At 44.7% G+C, this 25,056-nt stretch overlaps 1 protein-coding gene across 1 annotated transcript in view; it reads left to right on the top strand.

The window, feature by feature from the left end:
* The window catches only part of LOC147688550 (sorting nexin-29-like), a 778,635-nt gene that overhangs the window by 445,627 nt on the left and 307,952 nt on the right, over window positions 1–25,056 (top strand). Inside the window, exon 6 of the mRNA XM_086939800.1 lies at window positions 3,779–3,918. Coding sequence (XP_086795926.1) covers window positions 3,779–3,918 — 140 coding nt within the window. The remainder of the gene's footprint in view (window positions 1–3,778; window positions 3,919–25,056) is intronic.

The following is a 25,056-nucleotide window of genomic DNA, read 5'->3' as shown; positions in this document are numbered from 1 at the left end:
TTGGTTCTTTTTTGAGTCAATATTTCTCAAGAATCAAGACATCATGTCTCATTTGAAGTCTTTTTCTAGTCTTGTTACAGGTACAAAAAACAATGGCCAGTGACAGATCTCCACAAATGCTGTCTCTGGTGCTTTGTCCTCACATTAGGCATCATTCTGTGACTTATTGTTGTTAATGCAACCCAAGGCCATCTGGGAGCGGGAGGTAAAGTTCACCCATGCCTTTCAGCAGAAGTCAGAGACCCCTTCTAAATCATCACACAGCAGTAGATTTTCTCCAGGATAAAATCACAGGAAACACGATTGAAAGATTCCTCTTCCTTCTCATGAAGTCAGAAAGAAGCACAAAAGGTCCAAGGAAAAATTGTGGGACACAGATTAATTTTTTGGAAGACCGCTTTCTTCAGTCAGTCCAAATCAGGCACATTTTCATAATGGCTTCCAGAATGCTGTGCTGTCTATATTTCAAAATAAACATTCTGGCACACCTTTGCAAGTCAGCATGAGTCACTCTGTACTTCTCCCTCTACCGTAGTGCCAGTGGCTTCAGATGTCCATCACAACTTTCTAGAATTTGCAATCTATTGCCTCAACTGCGACTAGTCCCTGCAGCTTTGACCTTGCATTCATCTCCTTCGATGCAGGATCTTTTGTGTTCCCGCTTCACTGTACTCAGTACAAATTTCATCAATGGATATTTTGTTCAATACTGGCCAGGAAAATTCATTTAAGTTCAAGAATCTCAATTTCCTCAGATGTCAAAAATGTCAAAAAGAGTTATGTTCCAGGCAGCAGAACCTTTTTGGGTCTGACGTTGATGTATTACAGTTTGAAACTGCGATAACCACTAAGCATTCGGATGACTATAACGAAGTCTGCCATTTGCTTTTGTTTATCTAGATTAGCACACACCTTTTGCTGTTCTCCAAAATGTAAATATCTTGGACTCTCCCTAGGAGTTTGAATTCCCAAGATATGAGCGTCCAGTCGGACACAGCAGGCTCAATTTTTGCTTTTAGTCAGTGTAAAGCAGAAACTTTAAAAGGAGTCTTTGTGACAAACCTCAATCTCCCCCACCCATTCCCTCTCCTTCCTCCTCCCGACATGTAGGCAGGCACGTCCGCCCTCCCCAGCATGGGCAGCCGTCCCCACACACTCGTCACCACACATACTGACCCCGCCTGGGGACACCGCCCATCTCGCCATTCTGGTGGGTTCTAGTACCCTCCCGAGCCAACCCATAGAACCCCTCTTGCACCCAGTGTCCCTTTATATGCTGACCCTTACAGATTGAGACTCATGATCTCCTTCACAACATGGCCTGGGCAAAGGAATCACTGCCCCCTCCATCTCTTTTGCATTTGTTTTGCTCCCTCCACCACACTGAGGTTTTTTCAGACTTGCACTTCCTCCCCCTGTCATCTCGGACTCATGGCCCACGGCCTCTACCTTCGCTGCGGACAGGGAGAATGTCCGCTGTTCACTATCTGTCACCCGTTGTATGGGGTCCGTCATGTAGCACCAAGTTGACTGGCTAAATGTACTGTTTCTGCTGATGATATGTTCTCTTCTATTGCTGCACCTACCTTCCCCCTATCTCTACCTGATCCTATCCACCCCCCACCCTCTCCATTGCTGTACCAATTATGTTGTATATTTCCTCCTTTGCTACACTGTTCCCAAGTTATACAACTGTCTTGATAACCAATAAAAAATGACGACACAAAAAAACTCTCAATCTTCTCCTGCAGTATCCTGGTGAGAAGATAGCAAAAATACTTGCCAATAAGCATAAGTTTGATGTCAGCTCACATGACTTCAGAATGTTTTGCAGTAGACGCTTCCTGCAGGAAGTAAAAGCAAAAGACCTTTCCTAACACACTATCTAACGTGTAGTCCTTGAAAATGCATGCGTATGGAAGAAAGAATTTTGTATCGGGCATTCATGCTCTTCGAGCCACATATGTCAATTGTTTTTTGGCTAGATACTCAAGTGCCCTTTGGGAAGTGGACACCTTTGCAGCTTCCAGCCTGTCTGATAACATGCTATGAATTTTAAGTTCCTGTTTCAGGATGGCTTAGCCACTGTGATGCAATCCTTGCAGGTAGTATTACCTCTTGACCTGAGGGCCAAATCCATCAGCACAAGAGTTGTCATCCATCGGCATGCGTGGATGCAATCCACTGGCTTTTCCTGGGACATTCAAGTCCAGATGCTGGACCTGTCACTTGATGGGAAATGTCTCTTGGAAAAGTGCTAAAAGTTTACTTGAATGCATCAAGCAGAAAAGAGCGACCACTATGGCCCTCCATAGAAATACAATTTCATGAACAATATAGGCATTTTGGGGCATTCAACTGGCAGATCCAGGGGTAGAAGTAGTACCAACAGTGCTATCCTCAGCAAAATTTGTTTTCACTCCTTCTGAGTCACAGTATCTCTATGCGGTTGAATGATTTAGAGGAATGTACAAGTCTTGTATTTTCATATTGCCATCTCCATTGCCCACAAGCACAGACAATGGATTCATTTCTTGGTGAACGGTGAGCACTATTGAATTGCTGTCCTTTTCGTGCTCTCTTCAGCACCCAGTCTTCACTAAATTGCTAGCATTTGCTTTCACTCATTTGCAATGTCAGGGCGTCCATCTTTACCCATACTTTGCTGAGTGCCTGGTCAGGGTGTCCTCTCCAGTGGAGTCACTTTAGGACCTTAATTATACTATAACCCTTCACAAGATTTTTTTTAAATAAAGCTTGAGGAATCCTTCAAAGGGCCACCTTCTGATTGCCTCGGAATTTTGTGTGGTAACTCCGCTTCCTAAGTTACTGATACCAATTGCACCACAACTCCAGTGTCACAGCTACTGGTTAAATGCTTGAAAACGTTAGAGGCCACCTAGAAATGAGGAATAGCTCATTTAGAACACAATTTCTGTCACAATTCCTCTGTTCGCCTCAGTATTCCCTTAGAGACTCAACTCGATGTTCACACATGGAGTCTCCAGGTTCAAAAATATGAGATCCGCGGAGCTATCCCCTAATTCTTATAGGACAAGTAACTGTTCCTCTTGCTCTTCTTATGCACCTCTCCCCTCATTTTCTTTCTTGCCTGAATCTTCTTCCTAATCTCCTTTTCCTCCTCCTTGCCTCCTCCTCCTACTCTCCACCCTTCTCAATTCTCTCCATCCTCTCCTGTTCTTTTTCTTCTTTTCCTCCTCATCTCCTCACACTCCCCTCCTGCTCCTACTCTCCTTCCCCTTCATTCTCTTTTTGCTCTGTTCTTCCTCTTCATTCTCTTAATCTTCCTAATCTCATTTTGTTCCTCCCCGACTCCTCCTACTCTCCACTCTCTCCTTCCTCTCATGTTCTTCTTATTCCCCCTCATCCTCTTCTTCTCCCAGTTCCTCTTCCTCCTCTTCATTTCCCTCTTCATCTCCTCCCCTGCTCTTACTCCCCTCTATCCTTCATTCTCTTTTTCCTCTTTTCTTCCTTCTCTTCTTCTGCTTTCAAATGCTGGTCGAGATGTTCTAATGCATCGCACTTTGCTTGTGCTGCTGGTAAAATAACTGTGTTTTCTAATTATACTTGTGTTAAGCTCTTGAGAATGTGAACACTTCAATTTTGAATCATTACACTTACTATCTGATCTTATACATGGTTTAATTTTCTAAGCAATAAATGTTTATCATTTGAAGACAGAACCTTTAAAGTATGTGTGCATATACTGTAGTACTTTTAAGTATTAGCTTACTGATTTTATTTTAAATTTATCTAGGATGCCAAGTTTGTTGAGGAACGACGGAAACAATTGCAAATTTATTTACGAAGCGTCATGAACAAAATCATTCAAATAGTGCCAGAGTTCACAAGCAGTCCTCACAAAGAAACCCTTATCAAGCTTATGCCCTTCTTCGTGTAAGTAACTACTAAATAAATGTTTTAAACCCTATAAAACGCAAGTAAGGCAACCCACTCCACTTATAAACCTCCCGAGACGAGCATTACAGCTGTTCATTTGCATCCATTATGGTCTTTGTCAGATAATATAACATCATTGTGAAACAAGTAATACTGGCACCATATGTTTTGTTCCTGTTCTTTCGAGACAGCATGTTCCTAGGAAAAGTAAATCAAATAATACTCCATTAAAAACAAATCACCTGTTTGCCCCTGTTCTCTTAATACTTTATTTTGATATATTTCCGGGTAAAAAAAAACAAGCTTTTACACTGCACGTAGGGATTCCTTTCATTAGAATCTTTCAAATGAAGACTCCAATGGTACATTTCTCATCCCACCATAAACTAGGAAGATATGAGCGCACCTCTAGCAAGATGTACTGCGTAAATCACCTGGGCACCAACCACGTCTTTACACCATTTACTTTGTTGCCACAGAATGTTCCACCTCTATTTCCCATTGCTCTTTTTTTCTATGTATTACAGCTCAGTCACTTATGGTATCCATGTATAAAAAAATGTTATGTGAATTTTCATGACATGTTGTTCTAGACACAATTGAGTGCTTAAATATCAATTTTGTTACAACTTAAATGCAGAACTGTGTTTTATACGGGGTTTTTTTTCACAGTCAATGTGCCTTGCTACCAAATCTGATGGCATCATTTGGGGACACCTTTAAACAATTCAGTGTTTATCATGTGTTAGCTAACAGCAATTTTCATGATTAGATATTTCAGCCCATACTTACAATGAAAAAAAGTGCATGTCACAAAATGCAACATGATTTGGGATTAAAGACAGGACTGGCACCCTTTGACATGGAGCTACTTAGCAGCAGTGGGCTTTCTTAACTTTCCTAATAGAGTAGGCAGACACGTTATTGGTAAACAAATGTTACACTAGACAGATAATTATTTAATTATTTAAGCTGCAGCCAGGGAGTACTGGATACGTAAATAATAGGCACTGCAAAGCATTGTGGAGCAGACAGTTTTGCAACCTTTTTAACTTAACCAACCCATCAGCACTCTGAAGGACTGGGTTCTTTTGGACCCAGCGGTGCCAGGGCACAACACCTGAAACCTTCGTGGGTAACCTGCTCCGGCGTACGAGTCACAGAGACACGGGACACTTCCTTCGGCGTCAAAGAGTCAAGGTTTATTTACTGCAGGGAACACAGAAGTCACGACAAGTACAACACGTGCAACTTGGGGAGACTGCTTCAAATTGGTTTTGTGGATCGCTCCTTTTATACAGTTTTTACCCATAAGATAACATGAGACACAATAGTTTACAACCTGGTTCCCACATGTCGCTCTCAGAGGGGTCGCTTTGGTCACTTTGAAACACATAAGGTCCGGAACATAAGTGCGGAAACATTTGGCGGTTCCCAACTGTAAAAACCCATCTTCCCACCATTTAGCAAATTCCAATCAGCAATAAAGTAGATCGAAATAGGAACGAAGACAGGTGCAGAGGAAGACGGAGACAGTGGGGAGATCGGAAGGGGTGTAAAAGGGGAGGCAACGAGAAGCACGAGATACAGGCATCAAAGGGACGTGCCTAATGAGATGCACGGCTGAGACAATAAGTCCGTGCGGCAAGATGAGCCTCGAGCGGCGCCATCTGCCTTACAGTAGCAACCCCCTCATCATAAAGACACTTTCAAAGAACATGTGTCTTCCGCAAATATCTTGGGAGTCCCAGGGTCGCGAAGCGGACAGCGTCCGTTCGCTGACTACTTGAGGGCAAGAGACAAAATGGATGCCGTATCTAAGATGGAACCCGTGGGTACAGATGAGAAACCCACATAACGAACGAACGGTTTAAGTTAGCACAGCGAAACTGCGCACACTTACTAAACTCGTCATTTGCGGTTCATAGATACTAGACTCGACCATATTCGTACGAGTCGAAAACACCACTTACAATTGTCACGGAACCTCAGACGCTCCTTTTGCCCTCATGTAGGCAAGCACTAGTCGGAATCATATTCGATATTCATCAGACCATCAAGATGTCGTTGTAGCATAGCTCTGTCCAACCGAGTCCCCTTGGTAACAGATGGTTGTCTCATACACGTTGTAGCACAGAGGCCACATAAGGCAGGACCACACTGCACACAAAGGCAACACGTGAACAGGAACACTACCACAACCCCGATGATCATCAGAATCCTCCAACCCCAAGTCGACATCAGGCCCCAAAACCAACCAAGTAGCGTCCAATCCCCTACATCCACGTGTATGGATTCGGAAATTTTATGCAACTTCGAGATGGCTTGATAGACAGTAGGAGCATTATCAGGTATGAAAATGCAACAGCTCGAATGGATCACTTTACATACCCCACCGCGATCTGCCAAGACGACATCTAAAACCATACGGTTTTGCAACGTCATAAGTCTCTCCGCCTGAAGTTCTGAGGTGATATTACCAAGGGCACTGGCAGTAATATTAGCTGTCGATTCTACCACTCGAGTCAAATGTCTCAGGTTCCTACTATTAACCATAGGTCCCCAAAACGGGAGGAAACCCTTGAAAAAGTCTCCTGCCTCTTGACCGGCAGTATCCTCTTCGCTAATTACGCCTCGTACAACTCTAGTCTTATGATAATCGGCATCTACAGTAAACGTCGGAGGCAACAGATTTGCAACAAAACATGAGCCCATGAAGTCTGTGGGCAACCATGTGTACGCACGATCATGACAGATAAAGTACGTACCCTTGGCAGCCAGAAACACAGGGGTCGGGGACATTGGCAGAAGGTAACTCTCAGTGCAAGCACTGGCTCCAAGTGAGGCTTGCGAACCACGACCCACAAGACAAAGATTACCAGTGTGGGGTACGACCCATATTGGAGACGAGCTTTTAAGCTGCTTTTCATTGGTGAACGTACTATATTCCCCTCTACTTAGGACCCTATAGGCTTGCACCTCTTCTTTAGGGATGAGAAAAGCATCATGGATCTCATCTTCCATATCCTCTATTGCCATCGATAGCACCCACTGATACGAGGTAGGACCAGAGTTGGGGGAACGTTGTTCTGGAGTGGGGTGGAAACCCAGTGCGCTTCGAAGCATTGTTTGAAATGCTCGAGCTGACCCTTGGGAACTATACGGTAACACCAGATATGGAATTCCCTTACCCGTAGTATGTGGCATCAGCCCACACACCCAACAATTAGTAGTGTTAACCACTAACTGATGCTGATGGAGGAGCTGGATAAAGGAATTGTTGCGGAATTCTACACGTCTAGCCTGTTCGTGTTCTGGTAACATATGAAAGGAATGAGGAGAAGCAGTAGAAGTAAGATTAGGGTAAGGAGTAGGAGTAGGGGTAGGAAGTAAGAAGTAAGACATAGTGTAATACACCCCACCCGCCAAAAATGCAGAAGCAGTCAGAAACAATACAAACAATTGGAATACAACACATTTAGTACGACTGAGTTTCTGCAGTTTGACTCTGTACGCCTGAGCTCCTTCCAAATCGTTCAGCTTCGAAAATGCCATTTCCCTACGACCGTCCGCAACGTTTCTTGACGCACTTCGTTCCGTGCAGCAATAGTCAATTCCCAGGAGTTCCTAGGAACCGACGGCCTTTAACCTAGCGTCAAGACCTACTGTCCAGAAGGAAGTACGCGCGCGGCCCTACGGCCCTCAATACACAATATGTATTTTATTTAGCACAATATTTCAGCTGTGGAAGGAAAAAGATACAAGGAAAAATCCTAATATATGTACAAAACAATTTTCAATGATACGAATTGTTCAAAGTTGATCAGGGGAAACGAGGATATTGCAGTTATCAGTTTCAGCAAAGCAAGAAAATTTTATTTGTCCTTAGTATGAGAACGCAAAGAATATCGATGTTTCCCGGGACGTGTCTGCTCGTCGAACAAAGGATCCGTTGAAGAGACAGCGTCCTGTTGATCAATTGGTTGATTTGATCTTGAGTCTTTTGCTGACAAATGTTCGACAGTGGCTTTCTGCTGCGCTGAGTGTTCACCAACAAGCTGTGCGTCGCTAAAAGGTACAAACGCCGGCAATGTCTCTGCTTCTGTTGACGCAATGCCTTTCCTTACCCACGGGTCTGCCGGCAAAGGAATAGGGACTCGTTTACAATGGGTAGCATGTACCCAATTCTTCCGCCCCTCAAGACGAACGGCAGTCCTCGTGGCCAGGAGCACCTGGTAAGGTCCAACAAAGCGGGGGTCCAGATTCTTCTTGCGTGAGAAGTTACGGGTAACTACCCAATCACCGGGCTGGAGCTGGTGGCCTGGACCCTCCGTCTGCGTCGGCAAGGCGTCGTAAACCTGTTGATGAATTAACCTCAGTTTAGCAGTCAAGTCATGTAAGTAATCAATCAACATCGGATACTCAAGATCAACGAATATACCTGGCCTAGGAACCCCCCACACATTCGCAGGACGGCCGAACACTATTTCATAGGGGCTAAGCCCTATTCGGGAGTGTACAGTCGTCCTAGTTGACAGTAATGCTAGAGGCAAAGCGTCAGGCCACGAAAGTCCAGTCGTAGCCTGAATCTTCGCTAGTTTTAGTTTAAGGGTGCCATTGTACCCTTCAACCAATCCAGCTGACTGGGGATGATTGGCGCTATGGAATTTCTGATTAATTCCAAGGCCCTTACACACACTCTTCATCACACTTCCAACAAACTCACTTCCGTTATCTGACCACACGACTCTAGGCATTCCATACCGAGGAAAGTATTCCTTCAGTAGGATTTTCGCAGTAGACAAAGCAGTATTGTCTTTGAGGGGATAGGCCTCGATCCATCGGGAGAATGCGCAAACCACAACCAAAACGTATTTCAGGTTATTGCATCGCTCCATATGGATGAAGTCCAATTGGATCACCTCAAAGGGATACAAAGGAGGAGCAAAACTGCCAGGGGGAGTTGGGGTTCCTTTGCCAGGATTGTACATTATACACACCATACAATTCTTCACCAAACGTTCAGCACACTTCGCAATGCCATCATTCTTCCACACATCAGCCAACAGCTTGCAAATACCTTTCGCGCTAATATGTGCTAACCCATGTGCCATTGTCACAACGGCCAGCACATACGCATCAGGCAACATCCATCTTTTCTGATCCGACAAATCAATCCAACAACCATTCACATCCAACCTTCCCGTACTTTCTTTCCACTTCATCTTTTCAGTGTCGGTGGCCTCATTCTGTATTGCTTTCACACTCTCTATGGTATCCTCACACATACTCGATTCTGTAGGCCACCTAACCGAACTCGTCACATACATTCGAGTGCTAAGGTTCCGGGCAGTCTCCTTAGCAATCTCATCTGCAAACGCATTACCACGACCAACATCATCCGTCACTTTACGATGCGCACTACACTTAACAATTGCAACTTGAGCAGGTAAAGTCAATGCATCCAAAAGATCGTTCACGAGCTGGCCATGCTGTATTTTCGTGCCATGCGACGTGAAGAAACCACGCTCTCGCCACAACCGTCCAAAGCTATGCGCTACACCGAAAGCGTACTGACTATCGGTGTACACATTCACACGTCTACCTTTTGCTAATACACATGCTCTAGTAAGAGCAATCAGCTCTGCAGCTTGGGCAGAATTCTGACTCAATCTCGCAGTCTCAACTACAGTATTCAACGTCACAACAGCATAAGCAGTAGTCACATCACCATTCGGCAATTTAAAACATGACCCATCCACATACAGGGTGCCGTCAGGGTCTTCCAATGGGGTGTTTTTAAGGTCCACACGACCTTTCGTTTCCTCCTCTGTCCGCAAGTAGCAGTCATGTTCTGCTACGTCATCTGACTCTGCACTAATTGGTAACAAAGTTGCCGGATTTAGGACATTACAACGTTTTATCTGAATATGGCTTGCCAAAAGCGTCAACTCGTACCCGGACAACCTCGCACTCGTCAAGTGCTGAGTTTTCGTTCGATTCAAAAGAGTATCGACTGCATGCGGAACCATCACCGTGAGCATATTATCCATGACCAATCCTGCTGATTGTCGGATAGAGACCGCAGCTGCCGCAGTTGCTCTCAAACAACTCGGCAATGCTCTAGCTACTGGGTCTAAGGTCGAGGAAAAATATGCACATGGACGTTGCTTACCACCAAAAGGTTGCGTTAAGACACTCAAAGCACAACCTTCCCTCTCGTGAACATATAACGTGAACGGTTTGCTGTAATCAGGAGTACCTAACACAGGAGCCGAACACAATGAATCACGTAATTCAGAAAAACTTTTCTGACATTCTTCCGTCCATGGTAAAGGAGTAGAAACATCCTTACACGTAAGGGCCACCAATGGTTTCGCTAGCAATGAAAAATTAGGAATCCACTGCCTGCAGTACGACGTGATACCTAGAAAGGCACGCACATCTCTTTGGGTTTGTGGCACAGCCATTCGCGCAATCGCTGCAATTCTCTCTGGGGTCAATCTCCTTCCCTCCTTTGACAATAAGTGACCTAGGTAGGTTACTTCTTGACAACAATATTGGAGTTTAGAAGGTGACACCTTGTGATTTAACTCACAGAGATGTTGCAGCAACGATACCGTAGCAATTTTGCAAATGTCCTGAGTATCAGCAGCCACCAATAAGTCGTCGACATATTGGATTAAAGCCGCACCAACCGGCAACCTAAACGCATCCAATTGACCCTTCAAAGCTTGACTGTAAATCGATGGACTTTCACAGTAGCCCTGAGGAGCGCGTTTGAAGCGGAAGCTACGTCCACCAAGAGAGAAACCGAAAAGGTCCCTGCTCTCTTCGGCAATCAGGATGCTGAAAAACGCATTTTTCAAATCAATCACCGAGAACCACGAAGCAGTAGCTGGAATCAGAGTCAGTAGCGCCGTGATGTCAGGCACAACAGGGAATTGAGGAACCACAATTTTATTTACCTCCCGTAAATCGATAACAAAACGATAAACAGGCGGTTTAGTAGGATCAGTACGTTTAAGAATGGGCAGTACAGGGCTGTTGCACACGTTTCCCCGAGTCTCCTCAATAACATCTTTCTCGATCAAATCATAGATGATCGCTAACAAAGCTCGTTCACCATCAAGGGAGATACGGTATTGGGGAATACGTGGCAATCGCACATTAGATTTCAACTGAACAACATAAGGGGAGATATCAAGTAGGCCCACGTCATTTGGACCCGTCGCCCACAAAGACGCAGGAAGAGAATCCAATTCCGGAGGAAGCTTATCGAGAGACAAATACATGGGAGAGACTACTCTCTCGCCAAACGTAAGCTTTACACCCGCAGGAGAACAATACAAAGTTGCATACAAACGTTTAAGCAAATCCAGACCCAAAAGGTTTTCACCACAACCCGTGGTTAAAATCAACGGAGCTTCGAGCTCACGAGGCCCAATTTTAAGGGGCAAAGGGCATGAAACTGGATTGCTAACGGGGGCGCCAGAGAATCCAACGGAAACATTTGTTAAGCCAGACAAAGGTGCGCCAGGGAGTTTCGAATGCATGATAGAACTTTTCGCTGCACCAGTGTCCAACAGAAAAGGCTCAACGACGCCCGATGTAGCAACTGCGACGTAAGGCCCTCTCTGATCAACCGGAACTGATACCACTCCCTCTCCTTGTCTATGGCTGTCCTAGTAATTACGATCGTCAGTTCCCTGATCGACGTAATAATCGTCTACGTTATACTGCGCAGATCGTCCTTGTGATGATCCACGTTGATCGAAACAGTTATTAGAATTAGATGAATTGTCCGAACGGTCGTTCTGAGCACCACGACCTCTACCACGTGATGTATTCTGTGAACCACCACGGCCTCCTCTAGACGAATTACCACTATTACGGTCATTTAAAGCAGGACAATCAAATTTAATGTGTCCCTCCTGTCTACAATAAGCACATTGATTGTACCCTAACGAAGATCTTTGGAAAGAGGAATCATTACGCGGCTGCGATCGATTCGATTGCGACTGCGGTCTATTCTGTGAAGACGCATTCTGATTAGAACGCGGCGGATATGCTTGTTGCAACAACACTTTAGTTTTTAGCTCTTTCGTCTTTTTATCAGCACGGTCAGTTTCCTCTTTTTCTCTATTTTCGTAATATTGTGCCGTGGCCAATATCTGAGCTGAGGTAGAAACGGCCCACGCACTTTCTGAATTCTTCAATTTATTGCACAAGTCGGGCAATAAGTTCGATACAAATTTATCCACAAACAACCGTTGTCCACCCTCGGTACCCATATCCTGTCCACTATGATCAACGAATGTTTCCTCAAATCTCGTAAAGAAGTCTGAAACACTCTCATCCTTCTTCTGCTTACAGGCTGACAACTTATCCCAATTCACCCTCATAGCTGGCATGAGCGTTTTCATTAATGTAATGATTCGCTGGGGAAGAAGTTCAATCAACTGATCGGGTTTAGTAGCAGCCACTTGTCCAGCGTCTGCCGCTGTAATAGCAGCCCAATCACCACCTAATTCATTTGCGTGATCTTGGTGACGAATCTTGGCCCATACCGGTTGCGGTACGACATTGCCAAACAACATGTCGATATCGGCAAGATTCATTATCGTAGCGTCTACGAGCTGCGATAATTCCTTATAATACCCTGCAGGATTTTTGCGAGGATCGGGTAAAGTTTGTTTCACCTGAAGCACTTCCGATCGTTTCCATGGGAGGTGTATCCACACTCTCTGGAAATGCGCCGCAACTGGAGCATTAGCATTAGTATTATCAGCTGGTACCCAAACCGGCGGAACTTCACGCATAGGATATTGGCCAGACTCATCTTGTTTTTCAATGTCCTCAACGAACAATGCATGAGGAATAGGAGCGGGACAAAAAGATAACAACCGCTCAATAGCACGTCGGACATTAGTGTCGACTATCAGTCCTGTTGCGAACTGAAGCCGAAGTTCAGACAGGGCGTACAGCACCTCGTCAGGCGCAAAGGCCGCTATCTGATCATGTAGGAACTTGCACATTTCATCAAACACATATCTCTGAGTAGGTATGTTGAATTGATCAAACGTTTCGAAGACAACACGAGGTGGATTTCTAACAGGGTTTACTATCCAACCCATCGCCATATTATATAGCGCAACACGTTCTCTATTAGCAGGAAGCTGGCTACGTCTCTGAGGACCATCAGAACCAGCAGACCCAAAAACAGGTCCAAGCGACTGAAAGAAGTTTGGCACACTAGGAGAATTACGATTACGAGTAGAGGGACAAGAATAAGACACAGGACTAACAAGAGAAGGAGTAGAGACATTAGCAACAACAGGGGTTAACAACGCAGGAGCAGTAGTGTGAGCAGGAGTATGTGGAAGCGGAGGAGCAGTAGGAATTGAAACAGGCACAGGAGCAGGAATAGTCGGAAGAGCGGGTGCAGGTTGAGGAACTGGTGGAGGAATAACAGGTGGAAGAACAGGTACGGCAGGGACCACAGGAGCTGCGATACCCTGTACGTACGGAGGTGGCGACTTCATAAGATAGGACATTAAAGGATCCTCAACTGCCTCTTCCTTCTTATCCGACTCCGTAGGCAAAGCAGGATAGCATTTATCTATGGACATACGCTGTAGCCTCTCAAACACTTCCTTATCCTTATCCTCCTTATCACGCTGAAACTGCTCAGCTTTCTTCACTATGGTAGCAACATTATCTCGCTCACTACGTTTATTCTGTCTGATCTCTTTCTGTCGGGCTTCTTTGCGCCACAACCGAAAGGCATCAAACATGGCCGGCCTAGATTTGCGTTCGAACAACTTTATTTCTAGATTATCTAAGATCGACGCTTCGAAGCTACCGTGAGGTGGCCAACGAAGATCGCCGTCTTTCTTTGTATATTTTATCCAATAATCGTTAAAAGCAATCGGGCCTAGCCCATGTTTGCTATATAAGTCATAAGTAGGAGTTCCAACCGGAGGTATCGGACACGAGTCCTCCAGCAGGGAATCCGCACCACAAGGTCTAAAACAACTGAACAAAGTACTGCGACCAGGCATCTTGCACGCTAGCCGAGTTTCACAAACTTCAAGGGTTACGGGATTTACCAAGTCCCAGCAAGAACGAAACCCTCGGTCTTTGGCGGCTGCAGTCGTCAAACAAATACAACAACAACAAAGTACGCTAGCAAAGTGTCACCGACAAAAACACTCACACAGCGTGCACAACAAAAACACTAGTGTTTACAACAAAGACACTCGCTAAAGTGTCTACAACCAAGAACTCTGGGAGCGACCCACAAATACTTAACTCAAAGATCAATGGCGTCCTCAGGAAGGCCCGTCAATCGTCTCGCTATACCAAGGTCTACGCCAGGCGCCAAAACAGGTCTACAGTCAGGGCAGCAGTCCGTCGCAGCCGTTAGGAGGCGGGAATCTTCGCGGGAAAAGTCTTCGGGCCACTTATTTCGACAACAGGATCGATGAAGCGGGGTGCACCTTCCCTCGGAGATTTCACACGAAGTTCCTCACGATCGTCGGGCTTGGACCGGTACCACTGATGCAGCCCCACGTTGGGCGCCAACTGAAGGACTGGGTTCTTTTGGACCCAGCGGTGCCAGGGCACAACACCTGAAACCTTCGTGGGTAACCTGCTCCGGCGTACGAGTCACAGAGACACGGGACACTTCCTTCGGCGTCAAAGAGTCAAGGTTTATTTACTGCAGGGAACACAGAAGTCACGACAAGTACAACACGTGCAACTTGGGGAGACTGCTTCAAATTGGTTTTGTGGATCGCTCCTTTTATACAGTTTTTACCCATAAGATAACATGAGACACAATAGTTTACAACCTGGTTCCCACATGTCGCTCTCAGAGGGGTCGCTTTGGTCACTTTGAAACACATAAGGTCCGGAACATAAGTGCGGAAACATTTGGCGGTTCCCAACTGTAAAAACCCATCTTCCCACCATTTAGCAAATTCCAATCAGCAATAAAGTAGATCGAAATAGGAACGAAGACAGGTGCAGAGGAAGACGGAGACAGTGGGGAGATCGGAAGGGGTGTAAAAGGGGAGGCAACGAGAAGCACGAGATACAGGCATCAAAGGGACGTGCCTAATGAGATGCACGGCTGAGACAATAAGTCCGTGCGGCAAGATGAGCCTCGAGCGGCGCCATCTGCCTTACAGTAGCAACCCCCTCATCATAAAGACACTTTCAAAGAACATGTGTCTTCCGCAAATATCTTGGGAGTCCCAGGGTCGCGAAGCGGACAGCGTCCGTTCGCTGACTACTTGAGGGCAAGAGACAAAATGGATGCCGTATCTAAGATGGAACCCGTGGGTACAGATGAGAAACCCACATAACGAACGAACGGTTTAAGTTAGCACAGCGAAACTGCGCACACTTACTAAACTCGTCATTTGCGGTTCATAGATACTAGACTCGACCATATTCGTACGAGTCGAAAACACCACTTACAATTGTCACGGAACCTCAACTCTTTAAAGAAAATGTCTATAGCTTGTGTTTGTTGCAGTAGTTCGCCTCTTGTGCATGTTGGTCTGGAATCCTAGTCCTCAAGTGTGGAAAAGGGTCTCATGTTAATGCAGAAAAATCAAGAGGCATTGACACCCAACAGGCACACAGGAGGTAAAACAGGATATAATGGTTACCAAGTTGAAGGTTTCCTGTCGGGATCGTCAGCAGCGCTAGAATAAATAAACGCCACTAACCTCTTTTCTTGTGACCAGCAGAGACAATGCCTGATGTAATTCCCCCCAATTCCCCGTAACACAACCCCCTACAGAGGAAAGGTAATCCTTCTGCGTGAAATTGTGCCCCAGGGGAAAAGGGAAGTGGATAAAATAATAAACCAGCCGTACGGTCTGTACGCCCTGCAAGATCTGGTCTAAGGAGCTACAAGGCCTCAGGAGGGATGCTCTCACACTGCAGAGTAGGAAGACAAGATAGTAGAGTGTAGTATGTCTGTAAACATATAACAATCTCTTTCTGAGCACTCACCAGAAACACAAACGGCTGAGAACTAAAATATGGTTGTGCATGCTTGATTTTGTCAGGGTAGAATGCTCCCCAAAATCGTAGGTATCATATGACCAGAACTAGTGCGAAAACAAATGTACCCTGATTCTTATATATATACAGAATCCAGCAATTGGAGTTGTTAGAGTCACAACTAGAATTGTTATTGCAAATTGTTCTGTCACAAAACGTAATAAATCATATATACTCTCCTTCAACGTCGGAAGGAAATTCACAGTGAATATCTGGAAGTTCCAATAGGAAGATGACCTGCACACTGAGTACATCCACAAGAATAGGCAAGGACAAACAGAAATAATGTTAAAGTCTTCAGGGATACCACTTAAACACGGGGCGTAGTTTGTCTTGAAAGAGCAGACACAGAGACGCGGAATACTCCTGCCAAAGCCACGTAACAAATAAACGAGCAGTATGCGTTTAAAGTTACCGCATCTCACTAGAATCCCTAATGAGCACGGAATTAAATGTTACAACGGTGGAGGCGGTCCCGCACTCCTACCGATACCTGTTGATAACTGAACACTTTCAGATAGGCAGAATATAGCAGGAAACAGGTCCGGGCAGGAACACTTCGGGAAACACAGCTTTTTTCTTCACGCTGGAATCCGGCGGGGAACACTATCCGCCATTCCTCTCACTAGCGAAGATTGTCAAGCACCTTCTCATTGAGTAGGAGGTGCTTATAGCCTGACCGCCCCGTTCCTCCTTCTGATTTGCCCCTTGGCCTTCTGGTAGGTGTAGTTCATTAGGACATTCCGTTTTCTGAAATGGGTATTACTTGCAGAAAAGGCCTGAGAGGGGGACGAGGTTTTCACCCCTGAATAGGAAAACGCTACAGTACCCCCTCTCAAGGACTGCCGACTCGGCGGTCGTCCAGGCTTGCCAGGGTGTTCAGCATGAAAACGTTCGACCAAGTCAGGGGAATGCAAGTTGGATTCGGGTTCCCATGTTCTTTCCTCCACCCCGAATCCATACCAGTCCACTAGATATTGGATTCTACCCCTCACCAGACGGGAGTCGAGGATAGCCTGTACTTCATACTCCTCCTGACCATCCACCTCTACGGGACGGGGTTTGTCAGGTACCCTTATACTAAGGGGACATGGTTGGAGCAGGGAGACGTGGAATACAGGATGGATTCTCCATGAAGTGGGTAAGGACAACTTCATGGCTACAGGGTTGATAACCTCTTCAATACTGTAGGGCCCTACATATTTGGGTTTCAGCTTGTTTACCCCCCTCAGATGAAGATGCTTTGTGGACAGCCATACCTTATCCCCCACATGATAATCAGGTTCCCTTGACCTTCTCTTATCTGCATAATGTTTCTGTGTGGTTTGTGCATGGGCAAGAGAATGCTTGGCTGCTATTAGGACTGCTCTTAAGTGTGCATGATACTCGTGGCCACTAGGTAAGGGAGAACGAACAGGCCATTCAAAAGAAAGCATATTAGGGTGATAGCCATTTATACAAAAGAAAGGTGAACAACCCAATGTAGAATGCGTAGCATTATTATAGGCAAATTCTGCCATCCATAACAACATAGTCCAGTCCATTGCATTTTGCAAGGTGAAGCAACGGAGATATTGTTCCAACGTCTGGTTTAGACGTTCTTTTTTCCCGTCCTTTTGGGGGTGGTAGCTGGAAGATAGTCGCGCATCAATGTTCAAGGTTTTACCAAGAGCTTTCCAAAAACGAGAAGTAAATTGGGTACCCCTATTGGTGATCAAAACACACGGAACACCATGAGCTCGGACTATTTTCTGGAGAAACATCCTTGCCAATTCCAATGATGTCGGCAGATCAGTTAAGGGGATGAAGTGTCCCAATTTCGTTAAGTGGTCAACAACCACCAGAATGACAGTTTTACCTTCACAGGGCGGCATCTCCACTATGAAGTCCATTGATAGGGTGTGCCAAGGTCATGGAGGTGTGGGTAACGATTTTAGAAGTCCTGTAGGTTTTGCATAGATAGCTTTCCCTTGGGCACAGACCGCACAATTCCTGATGTATTCTTGGACATCCTTACGTAACCCGGGCCACCAAAAGGAACGCTCAACACATGCGATGGTTTTGTATATTCCCATATGTCGACCCAACACAGAATCATGGGCCCACTTCAATGCTTGTCGTTGCAGTGTTTCTTTAGGAAGGTATAATGCCTGACCATGATATGCGAGGTCGTCTTTTTCAAAGCGGTGATCTGGATCTTCTTGTAACCAAGTATGCACATCCTCCTCTGCCAAGACGATTTTTACGTCTTCCAAGAAATCCGGTGATGTCAGCAAGGCCAGTGTCTGTGTTGGAGTTCCTGCTTCGGTTAAACTGAGAGGAGGATCCATAAGGGGAGACACATTATTTTCTTCAGTATCTTCAAGTCGAGAAAGGGCATCAGCCTTTCCGTTTTGTGGTCCGGGTCGATATCTGATGACAAAATCGAAATCGGAGAAAAAGAGTGTCCACCGCAATTGTCTAGAAGTCAATGCCTTTGCGGTCTTCAAAAACAACGGATTCCTGTGATCGGTATAAATCTCCACAGTGTGCAAGGCACCCAGAAGATAGTGTCGCCACTCTTCACATGCTTTCTTTATAGCCAGAAGTCCCTTGTCGCAGATGGTGTAATTCACCTCGCAGGGGGTGAGTTTCTGGGAGTAGTAAGCAACAGGATGGAGTTGTCCAGTTACAGGATGACGTTGTGATAGGACCCCTCCCACAGCATGCTGCGAGGCATCAGTCTCGAGTACAAAAGGGATCTGAGGATCAGGATGGCGAAGGATAGGAGCCTGCGTGAACTTATCCTTTAATGGCTGGAAAGACTGAGTGGCCTCTTCACCCTACTCAAAAGCGGCATTCTTCCGGAGTAGACTGGAAATGGGCTGGATGATTTTTGAGAAATCTTTTATGAATCTCCTGTAATAGTTAGCGAATCCAAGAAAGCTTTGCACGGATTTGATATTATGAGGTGTTTTCCAGGGCATATAAGGAATGTTGTTGTAGTTTGTCCAAAACGGTTTTGACGTGTGCTTCGTGCTCCTGTAAAGTGGTAGAATAGATCAAAATATTGTCAATATAGACGATGCAGAATGTTTCCAGGCACCCTCGCAACACCTCATCCATAAAATACTGAAAGGCGGCGGGGGCGTTGCAGAGCCCAGAAGGCATCACCCTATATTCAAAGAGACCGAATTTTGTTCTGAACGCCGTCTTCCACTTGTCGCCTTTCTGTACCCTAAACAAATGATAAGCACCACGGAGGTCAAGTTTTGTGAAATATCGAGCATCCTTAAGCTGATCCAAAAGCACCGGTATCAATTTGAGAGGGTAACGATTCTTGATGGTTACTCTGTTGATGGCCCTATAATCGATACAGGTCCTCAATTCGTCACAATCTTTCTTCGGGATGTAGAAAAGAGGAGAGGATGTAGGCGAGGTGGAATGTCTGATAAATCCGGTAGTGAGGTTATCATCAAGGTGCTTTTTTAGATATTGAGTTTCCTTTTCAGTCAATGCATAAACTCTGCTGCAGGGAATGTCCGCTCCTGGTATCAAGTCGATTCAGCAGTCATAGACCCTGTGAGGCAGCAACTGAGTAGCCTTCTGATTATCAAACAGTGGTTGATACTTGTGGTATTCCTCCAGTAAGACAGTGGCACAGCAGTAGTGTTCTTGGGAACATGCAGTCGCCAAATAAGCTGAAGGTGTTTTCTCTTGATGGTCGAGAAGAAATGCTTCCTCGTGACAATGCTCTGTACAATATTCTGATGTCATGGTGACGGTGCGGGCTGCCCAAAAGACGACGGGATCATGGAGTGTTAACCAAGGCATTCCTAGGATGAGTCTGAACTGGGGTGCATCGATTAGATCAAACTGGATGTGTTTGTGATGAGTATAGCCAAACTTCATCAGAAGAGAATGAGTGTTATAGGTTACAGGACGCGACGACAAAGCTGTTCCGTCTACCGCCTTCACCATCTCAGGGGTCTTCTTCTTTTCACAAGCGATCCCGATTTTCAGTGCAAACTCTTGGTCTATATAATTGCCGGTGGCGCCGGAATCAAGTAAGGCACCCACCTCTACGACCTCTTGAGAAGATATCCAGAGAGAAACACTGATATTTATATGGGCCACAGCAGGGTGGAGAGTGTTGGCAAGGGTTGGTGAGATCATTCTATTATGTGGACCCAACTCAGAGACCTCTTCCTAACTTGGGCTCTTCAGTTTCCAGACGACTCATCAGGTTTCGCTATTGCTTGTATTCGTGGAACAAAGGGTCTCCCTGGTAAGGCATTACTAGCCCAACATTCTTTTATAAAATGTCCTCCTTTTCCGCAATACGAGCACTGCTTCAGCTTTTGCCTTTTTTCTTTTTCTTCTGAGGTAAGGGGTCCCTGTATTCCTCCAATTTGCATTGGTTCGACCCTATCAGTATTTTTAGGGTTTTCTTCCATGGTGTTTCTTGGTCTGGAATAGAAAAAACGATGTTCTCCTCATTTCCTATCCCCTTTCCTCTCTAGAAATCGATGATCCAACTGAACTGTTAAATCTATTCATTCCTCACAGGTCTGTGACAGTTGTACAACCTGGGCGAGGACATCCTTGAGTTCTCCTCTGAGCCCCTGATAAAACAAGGTGATTCTTTTTTCGGAAGGCCAGTCTGTCTCGACCACGAGTTGATTGAAAGACGTGATATACGACAATAGATCTTGTGATCCTTGGCGGAGAGTAAGTAGTTCTCTATCCAAAGTCATCATATGGGATTTCCTATCAAAGAGTTTCCTCAGCTCCAGACAGAAGTCGGAGAAATTGTGCAGTACAGGATCATTTCTTTCCATGAGAGGAATGGTCCAACTGGCTGCATCCCCCCCCCCCATGTAGGACATCTTGAAGGCAGTTTTTGAAGCTTCGTCGTGAAACACAACAGGTTTACATAAGAAATGAAGCCTACATTAGTTTAAAAAAGTCTCACATTTTTTGGGATCCCCATAAAAACGTTCAGGGGGAGCCAATGGTATACCATTATTTTGTACCACATGGACCGTAGGCATGGTGTTAGGTGATGTAGGAGACGGAGCAGTCGTAGCAAAAAACCCACCCCCTTGTGTGCCCGGAGAAGGAGTCTGAGTGTCTGATACAGGTGGGAGCAGTGTAGCTGGCCTAATATATGAACCCTCTTTTGTTCCCCTACGGGAGAGGCCTGCTACCTCACGAGGTAATGAACCCACTTCTCTCTGTACATTCAGATTGTCCGAACGTGACGTCTGGACCTCGTGCTGCAAGGCAGTCAGGCTTTCCAGCAAGGAAGTCAAAACTACATTGGTGTCCATCTTCTGGGCTGGGCGTTAATCTTGGGCTTGACAATCTGCCGGGATCGTCAGCAGCGCATGAATAAATAAACGCCACTAACCTCTTTTCTTGTGACCAGCAGAGACGATGCCTGATGTAATTCCCCCAATTCCCCGTATCACAACCCCCTACACAGGAAAGGTAATCCTTCTGCGTGAAATTGTGCCCCAGGGAAAAAGGGAAGTGGATAAAATAATAAACCAGCCGTATGGTCTGTACGCCCTGCAAGGTCTGGTCTAAGGAGCTGCAAGGCCTCAGGAGGGATGCTCTCACACTGCAGAATAGGAAGACAAGATAGTAGACTGTAGTATACTTAGAGAAATTAATGTCTGTAAACATATAACAATCTCTTTCTGAGCACTCACCAGAAACACAAACGGCTGAGAACTAAAATATGGTTGTGCATGCCTGATTTTGTCAGGGTAGAATGCTCCCCAAAATCGTAGGTAACATATGACCAGAACTAGTGCGAAAACAAATGTACCCTGATTCATATATATATATATATATACAGAATCCAGCAATTGGAGTTGTTAGAGTCACAACTAGAATTGTTATTGCAAATTGTTCAGTCACAAAACTTAATAAATGATATATACTCTCCTTCAACGTCGGAAGGAAATTCACGGTGAATATCTGGAAATTCCAATAGGAAGATGACCTGCACACTGAGTACATGCACAAGAATAGGCAAGGGCAAACAGAAATAATGTTCAAGTCTTCAGGGATACCACTTAAACACTGGGCGTAGTGTGTCTTGAAAGAGCAGACACACGGAATACTCCTGCCTGTAAAGCCACGTAACAAATAAACGCGCAGCTTGCGTTTAAAGTTACCGCATCTCACTAGAATCCCTAATGAGCACGGAATTAAATGTTACAATGGTGGAGGCGGTCCCGCACTCCTACCGATACCTGGCAATAATGGAACATTTTCAGATAGGCAGAATATAGCAGGCAACAGGTCCGGGCAGGAACACTTCGGGAAACACAGCTTCTTTCTTCACGCTGGAATCCGGCGGGGAACACCATCCGCCATTCCTCTCACTAGCGAAGATTGTCAAGCACCTTCTCATTGAGTAGGAGGTGCTTATAACCAGACCGCCCTGTTCCTCCTTCTGATTTGCCCCTTGGCGTTCTGGTAGGTGTAGTTCATTAGGCCATTCCGTTTTCTGAAATGGGTATTACTTGCAGAAAAGGCCTGAGAGTGGGACGAGGTTTTGACCCCTGAATAGGAAAACACTACATTTCCCCATTGTAAGATGGCTTGCATGAAGAACCTTGGGTGGCAGCTGTGGAGAACCATTCACTGGTGCATGAGGGATTACTTCCAAGTTAGTGGTCCCTTTCAGATGCCTAGTTTAAATAGTAGTTGCATATCGCACTGGACAGTACTAGTATAAAGAAGCTGTAAACATTTGCCTCAGTCTACCAAAAAATGCTTCACCAGCACAAATAAGATTGGAGTTCGGCCTAAATAACCAGCTGTACGCACGAAAGGGACAATTTATTAAAACATGGAACTGGATAAAAAATAACCATGATAACCAGCTGTCTCATTTATTATGGCAAGAAATAAATAACAATATTAAATCACAAGCCTGGAATTTTCTTAAAATGGCGTTAGAATAATTTTCTGTCATGCCAATTTGGAACAATACAATTAACACGGCATCATTCAAAAAGGTAATTAATAGAACAACAAATCAACTGTTGAGCGTACAAGATAAAGATATATTGGCAAAAAATAGCATGCATGGCCAATAAATAATGGGTTTACAAAAAAGCAGGTTCAAGCCTATTTGGAAATACCATGGTCATTAAAAAATAAGCACATTTTTATTAAAGCAAGATTTGGTGTACTCCCTGGACTTAGTCATCTTCCCCCTTGGATGAAAATGGAGGGGTCTACAGTATGCAGATTGTGCAAAACCGGCGAGGAGAATTTGTCCATTTGCTATGTGTCTGTCCTGAACTTCAGATTGAAAGAAACTATACTTAAAACATTTTTTAATACGCGAGAAATAAGGACATGTAGGCAAGCTTTGATAAGGTGTCTGCATTCTAATGACATAAGTATGACTTCTGCTTTTGTAAAGTTTTATTGAGATTAAAAGCAAAACTAGGAGATTATAATTACGAAAAGTTTTGCGCCGTTTGAAACCGTTTTAAAATGTTGTCATATTTACTGTAACTGGTTTAGAAGTTGGTGCTGTATCCATTTTATCTAATTTTAGTGGTTTTATATTATAGTAGATGTATATGTCACATTGTAAGATTTTAAGTAATCAAACAATAAAGAATTATTATTATTATCATAATATTATCATTTGCCTCAGTGCTTCTGTTCGCTTTGTTTCTTTCCCTCACCTGTATTATTTTCTCGTTTTTGTTTCCCTCGCGTATCCATTTTCCTGGCTCCTTAGATCTACTCTATGTTACAGTAGATTGGCGACTGTGGTTGTCTTCCATCTTCTAGGTGTTCATATATTGTGCTGTTCACAAATTGAGCTCCTGAACTGCCCTGGAACTCCTTAGGGTTTGTTACAGGTCATCTAATATTTTGCTGGTAATTAAACTACCACTGAATGTTTTAAGAGGACTGCATTGTATTATTCTATAATAATGAATCCGACCCATCTGTCTCTGCGTTCACCCATTACCAGAAGAGACGCCAGGAAGGCCCAGTCCAAGCCAAGAGTTAAGATCACATGGTACTATCCTCTGAAGCCTTATATCTTCCCTTCCTACCAATGTTTTCTTCCATCCTTTCTCTGAGTGTCTGCATTTGTGAGCCTTTCAGAAAGTCCGAGTGCAGATTCTGTCAGAAGTGAGGGGGTTAACATCAAATCTTTCTGCCACCCAATTCACATGGTCAAAAGTCAAGCTTTAAAGGTAAATACAACCTTTGCCCTCGTCTCTCTCCCCCACCCCACAGTGACATTTTAAAGTTGGCTTCCCTGAGATATGTTATTCATTTACTATACTATTATTGGGTGTTTTATTTTTATTATTGTTTGCATGAAGCATGTTTGGATACGTTTGTTTGATCAGCCTTTTTTTCTGCAAGTAGATATGCAGCCTAAGATAGTAACGGTATTACGAAAAAGATACTTTCCTTGTCTGTAATATGTGCCTATTGTTGCAGTTTTTGCATTCTACAAACGAGGGCACTCGCAACTGTAAATAAGTGTGGCAATGTAGACTTACAACTGTACGTCGGTTTCTTGTTTGTATACTTCTTAGCTTCTCGTCAGAGGCTGATTTTCAGTTGCTTCAACTGTCTGTTTTCTCTCCAGCCCAGTCCTTACAAAAGAGTGGTATCATAAATGGGAACTATGCTAGTAAATATCCTCCCAGGCATTTTGCTGCTTTAATTGTCTCTGTTTTTTTCACAAAAGTAAAGAGAATTTGACATGACATATTGAGGTTGCTGGCTGAGAGCAGAAATAGGCGTCGGGATTTCTTTTGTGGGAGCCAGGCCGTTCCGAGGGAAAAGAACTCCTTTGTGGGGTTGATCTGATTAAAATTAAGTGTCAATCTGAGAGTTCAGAGGTCACACGGACCCGTGCCATGATTACATTCTTCCTTCTCTACCAAGGAAGGTAATGCTTCCTGTGCGGTCACCATCCAAAGATGAAACTAACTCCTTCTGGATCATGGAGAAAACGGATAATGTGGTGGGCAGGTTCTTCTTAGGTTGTTGAGCCTAGTTATTTGAAAT

This window comes from Lissotriton vulgaris, chromosome 10 (genome assembly GCF_964263255.1).
Source record: "Lissotriton vulgaris chromosome 10, aLisVul1.2, whole genome shotgun sequence".
Classification (NCBI taxonomy): Eukaryota; Metazoa; Chordata; class Amphibia; order Caudata; family Salamandridae; genus Lissotriton; species Lissotriton vulgaris.
This window is presented reverse-complemented; position numbering and strand designations above follow the sequence as displayed.